The 8232-nt window shown below is 35.7% G+C and overlaps 1 protein-coding gene across 1 annotated transcript; it reads left to right on the top strand.

The window, feature by feature from the left end:
* Positions 1-1711: 1711 nt before the first annotated feature.
* LOC134248851 (cell division cycle protein 27 homolog) lies at positions 1712-7994 on the top strand (the record flags this gene model as incomplete). The annotated part of the gene is made up of 9 exons (XM_062731222.1): positions 1712-1791; positions 3956-4031; positions 4682-4829; positions 5631-5756; positions 6534-6631; positions 6948-7153; positions 7285-7472; positions 7583-7694; positions 7867-7994. Coding segments are annotated over exons 1-9 (1106 nt in total), but the record flags the coding sequence as incomplete, so codon positions are not given.
* Between the last annotated feature and the right edge of the window lie 238 nt (positions 7995-8232).

Below are 8232 nucleotides of genomic sequence, written 5' to 3'. Positions count from 1 at the left end.
GCGAAGACATCAAGTTCCGGAAGTGTGCTTTCAAAAGCTGCAATTTTTATTATAAGGCAAGTAATATCGTTTTTGAACCGAAGGATTTGGGTTATAAATAAATAACAGCTTAATTGAAAAATCTTTGACAAGTAGGCCTATAAGATAAATAAATAAAAATTCTAAAATACATCTTCAAAATACAGATTTCGAAAGGGGAACCTGTGTACAGTATATAAGTCCCTGGGAGGGGAAACTTCCTTTTATGGTAGAAAAATGAAATACATGGAGATAACGAACAGTATCCAAGCTCAAAAGTCCATTAAACAATACAACTTTGGAGCAGAGCAAACACGGACTTCCAAAACATCAGAGGTGGGATCAGGTGCCATGGAGGAATGAGCATCCCGTACCGACCGGTCACACCCGCCTGTGCTCCTTGTGATACTCAGAAAATAACAGAAAATCTGTCGTCAATTCAGTGTGTAATATTATGGTCTCACAATTACAATTAGTCAATTATAGTATGAAAAACATCAGTCAACATTAATTTGACTTAAAGGTAAATTGTATTTGCTGACAGGGTCATTGTATCGACCATGGAACTTACGAAATGATGACTTCAGACGAGACTGCTGATATATTATTTTTTCAGTAACTCGCCCATGAGTATCTTTAATCTCATGCTCACCGGGATATATCGTATCATAACATAATATAAGAAATATATAACCAAACATGAAACAGTTAGATGTATCAGATTCCTTAGTATCTTTTATTTCAAGTTCACCAGGATATCGCCATAATCGTATCAACATAAGAATTGGAAATGACCATCGTTGATGGACAATTCGTCTTCAACGATCTGATTGTCTGATTGAAGGCCACACAAGGTTTTCTTTTTTTTACGTATATGATTTTGGTAAATTCTGCTCCATATGAATACAAAAAATGTCTCCTAATAACGGGGCGTAATTGGTACACATGCATGGGTATTCGAAAAGAAATTTTGGAAGACATGGTCTCCAAAAACCACATAGATATTGTCATTCAGAAACTCAATCAATGTTTCATACCTATGATTTTTCATACTAGCTTACCACAGATCCGCATTTTCGAGGGAATGGGTGGGTGGGGGGGGGGGGGGGGGGGGGGGGGTCCAAGACCACTTTTGATTTCGTGCATAAATTTAATAACTTCAAATTCCAGAGGAGTCCGGACCCCCCCCCCCCCCCCCCCCGCTCTAGATCCGCACATATACATCTTTATTAAATGTTGACATAAATAGTATCTTCTGGATTCGTGAATATATATAGATCTATAAACTGAAAACATGGATTAAAATTTTGCCCATTGTTTTTTTTAAGTGCACTCAAAACAGCTTTTAGTTTTAAATATATTTATTTTTGTATATATTGCTTCAATAATCATTGATATGAACCTTGAATATTGCTATGTTAATAATGTATTATGTTGTTAACAGACTTGATTGATTGATTTTTTAATCAATTATTTATTGAAGAAAAACTTCGTAATTTGAAAGAAAAATTGGTTGATGCGCGTCAGTGATTTTCCTTTCTTCATATTATCTTTTCTCAAATGTCACAAATAGATAATCAATGCAACGTGGCACCATATAACGGTCGTCACTCCGTCTCGTTGTCTAGTTACCTGTCATACCGATAAGTGCAAATCCGTCCGAGTTGGTTTTCACTGTTATGAAAGTCACGTGACGTTTATTCGGAAGTTCCCATAATAAATGGCGGATTGTAGCAGTAACAAGTGAAAATGTTGTTATTGGAGCCAGTTAAGGTATTCTACTGCATAATTCACGGTTTATATTAGATTTATTATATGAAAAATAGTAATTCATTTCTGTTAAAGTCCCATCACTGCATATATTACTAAAATTCTTTAACTTTCATAGAGATGTCAAAGGAATCGATATTGTTTGAGTCTCGTAAAACATAATTAACAGTAGCTGTATATAATCAAAATATCTCTAATACATAAATGCACTAAATATATTTATTTGTTCAATGCTTTGTCCCATGTAAGAATGAAACCGGATTCTAAGTGTATCCAAAACGTCATTCATTGTTAATGAAGACAAGATTGCAGTGCACAGCAGATACCCTATCACAGAACTAATTTCTTGTCATATAAGTAAATCAGTGCTGAATACTTGCCTGCTTTCAGCATGCTTTGACATTAAATAAAATTAGACTTAAAGGCCATATTCTTTTCATTCATATCATGTTTGTTGTCCAAATTTAAAATCTATACATCAGAGAAACTTGAGCAAGTCTAACAGTAAGCCTAAAGTACAATGTACATGTAGTTATTTACAAAACACAAAAAAAGGTTGCTATAGGTTACATGATTACATCAATAGAAGCATCACAAACTGTAATGCTTAGTAAAGAGAAATGTTTAAAATAGCATCTATACCAAAAATATGACTGGTAATACCTATAATAACCAGCACTTTTAGGAACCAGAATCACAGGTAAATTGAGGAAATGGGTTTTCTTTTAATTAATAACGTATAATCCCAGGTGTGTGTTTTAAAGACTCAGTATTATATTGCTATGGTTCTCCCAAAATGGATGAAAAAAACTGCTTTCAAAAAATGATTGAATAAAGTGAGCACACCAGGGTTGAAAATAACCAATCACCCACTCACAAATGCAAGTAATATTTCATCTTTTGTTGACAATTTTTATGTCACGCCATGTTGTTATTTGGAACTCACATTGAAGCAAATCAGGTTCTAGAAAACGTTTTGAGGGTTGGAACAGTGTTAATGATGTGGATTCAATGGAAGATTCAAACAATGGTCAGGTTCCGTAAATGTCTTAATTACATTGTATTTTGCCATGAAGGCATTAGCATTCTCAATCTCAGGAGTTGGCCACCAAAAGATATAATGATAATGTTATTATCCCACCATGTAACAGAGTTGGAGGGGATGTAGTAATGCAATCATGTATGTGTGTTTGTGAGTGTGTTATGTCTTGTCTGAAATAGAAGTGACATCATTTGCACTGGGAATATGCTCTTTGCAAGGGGATAGTCCACTAGTGGTTTTGTAGGGTCCGTGTTATAAACTTGTAATTATTAATCAGATATTGTTCTTTATATACATTTCCTATTAACATCATATATTCAAAATTACAATTGTTGTAAACTAAGTACTGTATACAGAGTTATTTTTACCCCATGTTAGATTTGCCCTTTTACACTTGCTAACAATTTTGCCCAGCTTTAAATTTGCCCAGTTACAGTTCTGTTTAAGAAATTATACAGTATTCTTTGATTTTGCCCGTTATACATTCGCCGAAATGTGAAAAGGGCATTGATAGGCAATTAAAACCCAGGAAATACTTCTACATATAATGAGGTACTTTTTTATTCCTCCTCACCTCCCTGTTAGGAGAAGAACCCCAGATCCCCATCTACTCTTTTAATGTCCCCATCTAATTCTTCAGCCTGAAGTTTGATATATTGTACTACATTATTTTAGGTTAGGAAGTTGAAGTCATATTTCAGCATCATAAAACAATTTTTCCATTGAATTCATTATACCAGTAATTAACTACAGGGGATGACAAATCCCATTGCCCAACGCCCAGGGCTAGTGAATTTTAGAGTTGAGCAAGTGAAATTTTATCAGCTACTTGTCCGTGGGCAAGTGACTTGTCAAAAATAAAATCAATACGTAAGCCATAGATCTGAAGCTGGGCAAAGGGGCTAGTATGATCTTCTCAGTATTTGTCTTCCTCCTTTTTGAAATACTTTTTATAATAGTATTTATAAATGCAACATGGTAGGGCAAGAAAAATTCAGGAAGGGAAAATGAATTTTGACAATGTACTTGCCCTTGGACAAGTACGTTAAAAATCTATTTGTCAGCCCCTGTAACTATGTATATTACAATGTAAATATAATGTAACAGGTCTGATTTGTTTTGTAGGCTGCTATATGGGATTCATTAAATCATTATGCCTACGCTGATGCAATATTCCTGGCAGAGAGACTGTATGCTGAAGGTATGGATTCTGTTTGTTATATTTGTTATGTACATGTAAGTCGTGTATAATTATTGATTCTTTTATAACAAAACTGATCTTTCATGTGGGGTCTGAATAATGTAAGAATAAAAAAGAGAGAGAGAACAAAACATGACACATCATATTGTAAAACTTAGTCTGTTATAATAGCATCTGTAAGCCTTGCTCAGTTACTGGATATAGAGATACAGAAAGGTGGATAATAAATACCTTTATGTAATAACATGTTTTTCTACAATTGGTGAATAATATGTTTACAAAGAACATTTTCAGCTTACAAATTGTAAACTGTTTAACAATGTACATGTTGTTGTGATTGTACACGATGGTTATAAATTAGAATTTAAAAAATATATATAAGTTTTAAAGTACGTAAATTCTATTGGATTGGTTAATACTGTTTTTTTTAGAGTTGGAAATTAGATCTGAATTAAGTGGAATTAAATAAATAATCTGTTTTATTGAAAGATACACATTTCTATACAATTTACAGTTTTGTTAATCATTTCAATGAATTTCAAAACACATTTTTGTGTATTCAAATAGCCAATGTACTACATGTATTAATATTCAGAGAATGTTATATTGAGTATCGATTGAAATCTAATGTATGTTTTCTGACATCACAGTATCAAACAATGAAGCCCTATACTTGCTGGCCACATGTTACTACAGAGCCGGTCAGTTAATGCAGACCTATGGCTTACTCCAGAAACAAGGCTGCCCCACCCCCCAGTGTAAATACCTCATGGCTCGCTGTTGTATGGATGTTGGAAAGTAAGTTATTTACCATGTGTATTTACCTTTTTATTACTAACTTTAAAATTGTCTCAAAATCCCCAACACTGGTAAAGTTTGACACCTGGGGTATTTCACAGTGTATTAATAACTTCCTGTGTATAGGGATTAGGAGACGGATGACCACAGGTATACTACTAGCCCCAAAGGCAATCACATCTGTACAAAACAAGCCCCTCCCTCACCTGGAATTTACCACCCGGTAAAAAATCTCTGCCTTTAACCATCTGCTTATGTAGGCCTAAAACTTTACTAAAGATTTTCGTGTTTTTCTTTATTTTAAGTATTTTGTAAAGCTTCTGAAGTTAGAACAAAATGCCTAAAGCTTGACTTAAGTTTTTCGTGTTTTTATTCATTATTTTAAGTATCTTATTTTGTTTATAGATAAGTATGAATCTGTGAGTCACTTATCTCAAGAGTGTGTAATTTTCCAAAAGTTAAAATTCCATATTACAGTACATGTATCAGATTTGAAGTCCTCATGAACCAATCCCCATATCCCAACCCCACCTCACCCCTTTCAACCTTGAAAATATGACCACAAAAATAATTCAATTTACAGTATACTCATTATTTCATTTAGTGCATGAGTTATATCAGTATATTAAGCAGTTGATAGTTAAAAAAAAGTATGACTGCACAAGGCATCATAAATATGTCTACTATTTTCCTGAAGAAAAAGAGGTGACAGGAATGTACATATTACATAGAATTAGCACAATTTTATTTTTTATGATAATTATCATTTAAATGTGTAAATTGTATCCTGACAATTTTCAGGTTATCTGAGGCTGAGGAAGTTTTAACAGGAAATATATTTTCTAAATCTAAGAGTGTGGAGGAGATAGAGGCAGAGTTTGGGAGCATGTCCTGTCACACCCTCTCTATCCTTGGTGCTATTTTTAGGTAAGTGGAGTTAAGGAGCATGTCCTGTCACACCCTCTCTATCCTTGGTGCTATTTTTAGGTAAGTGGAGTTTGGGAGCATGTCCTGTCACACCCTCTCTATCCTTGGTTGCTATTTTTAGGTATTAAGTGGAGTTAAGGAGCATGTACTGTCACGCTCTCTCTATCCTTGGTGCTATTTTTAGGTATTAAGTGGAGTTAAGGAGCATGTACTGTCACGCTCTCTCTATCCTTGGTGCTATTTTTAGGTATTAAGTGGAGTTAAGGAGCATGTCCTGTCACACCCTCTCTATCCTTGGTGCTATTTTTAGGTATTAAGTGGAGTTAAGGAGCATGTACTGTTACGCCCTCTCTATCCTTGGTGCTATTTTTAGGTATTAAGTGGAGTTAAGGAGCATGTCCTGTCACACCCTCTCTATCCTTGGTGCTATTTTTAGGTATTAAGTGGAGTTAAGGAGCATGTCCTGTCACACCCTCTCTATCCTTGGTGCTATTTTTAGGTATTAAGTGGAGTTAAGGAGCATGTACTGTCACGCTCTCTCTATCCTTGGTGCTATTTTTAGGTAAGTGGAGTTAAGGAGCATGTACTGTTATGCTCTCGCTATCCTTGGTGCTATTTTTAGGTAAGTGGAGTTAAGGAGCATGTACTGTCATGCTCTCTCTATCCTTGGTGCTATTTTTAGGTAATTGGACAAAATACTCTCAGGACATTCTGTTTAATTTCTCTTTTATCAATTATTTAAAAGAAATTACACTCATGAATCCTAATTTGTTTCAGTAAAACAGAGAGAATTTCAAAAGCTGTGGAATGTTATAAGAAGTCTCTCAAGTTAAACCCCCTGTTGTGGTCAGCTTTTGAAAGGTTATGTTCACTAGGTAAGCCTCAGGACTAAACCTTTAAAAGCAAGTTAACCTACTCTAATACCACAAATTCTTTCACTCAGAAAATTTTAAGAATATTGTTGAATAAAGTGAAAGATCATGCATAAATCTTAATCATGAATAATAATCAAGATATACCAAATTTGTGAGTGAAAAAATGGTAGAAAATCTTAATCTGTGTCATGTCTTTAAATCATAAATATAAGGCTTCAAAAACTTTTGATAGATTAAAAGAAAAATTGCAAAGTTTTGTCAAATAAATGGGAAATAAATTAAAAACATTGACTGTGAATTTTCTTTCACTGGACAGGTGACAAGTCTGATCCAAGTCAAGTCTTTCAAGTTCCTGCCCAGAGTCAGTCCACGCCCGTCATGCAGTTGACAGAAGTGCCCAGTGTAGTGACCATGCCCACGACGGTCAAGGCTCCTAACCCCATTCTCAAGGTCACGGAGGTCCTTACTCCGGTGTCAGAAACCTCCCAGGCCTGTACTGAAGTGGACACAAATGTCCTGGAGGTATGGCATACCTGTATTGTCATCAATTTACATGTAGAAACTACTCCGTCTCGGCACCTATTGTAGACTCACCATTGTTTGAAGAAAAATACATGTCTCTTACTTATTAAGATGGTTATTGTATTTTCTAGACCCCCCAGCCCCAGCCACACACCCTCTCCCAGGTGTCAGTTACCCCTGAGAACTTCCTGGAGGAGGCACCTGCCAATATCTTTGGTTGCCCAAGGACGAAAAAGAAAGTGAAACCTCGTACAGAAAATGTGCTGGTCAGTGATCAGTCTGTTCAAAAGACACTGTTCCATAGTCCTCTCACTCCTAGGTAAGAGTGATCTGATCTGATGAAGTATTTTCTTAGCAAGTAAATGTTACTGACGATTCATACCTGTTTGTGCATGTGTAAGAGGAAAATATGTCTTGATTATTTTGTAGTTTTGGTCTTCTCCCTATTACTCCGTCAGCTGATCGGCCGTGTGCTGAGTTACCTTTTTTAACCCCTTCCCCTCCTGTCAACTGCCAGACAGACCATCAGGCACCCAAAAAGGTAAATAAAACTTCACCCCACAAGCTGCAGGGGAAAAGTGACTGGTTATATTATTATCTGCGACTTGAAATCAAACTCTTTAGAATGTTTAACCTGTTTTCATTGGTAAAAGGAATCTTTGCTTGTTTAAAAAAAAATTATCTTTATAAACTTGAATATTTTACTTCAACAGCCAGTAACAAGAAGAACTCAGAATGCTCCCCTGATAAAGCCGCCTGTTTTTAATGTAAACAATGGAACTAACAATACGAGAGAATTATCCACAGCCTCTAACAACAATTCACGAGAACCCGCTGTAGGGTAAGTGTTTAATCACGAGAACCCGCTGTAGGGTAAGTGTTTAATCACGAGAACCCGCTGTAGGGTAAGTGTTTAATCACGAGAACCCGCTGTAGGGTAAGTGTCTACTCACGAGAACCTGCTGTAGGGTAAGTGTTTACTCATGAGAACCTGCTGTAGGGTAAGTGTTTACTCACAAGAACCCGCTGTAGGGTAAGTGTCTACTCACGAGAACCTGCTGTAGGGTAAGTGTTTACTC

The sequence above is a fragment of the Saccostrea cucullata genome, unplaced genomic scaffold (assembly GCF_032062105.1).
Source record: "Saccostrea cucullata isolate Sc308-1 unplaced genomic scaffold, CSIRO_AGI_Scuc_v1 ctg19833, whole genome shotgun sequence".
Classification (NCBI taxonomy): Eukaryota; Metazoa; Mollusca; class Bivalvia; order Ostreida; family Ostreidae; genus Saccostrea; species Saccostrea cuccullata.
This window is presented reverse-complemented; position numbering and strand designations above follow the sequence as displayed.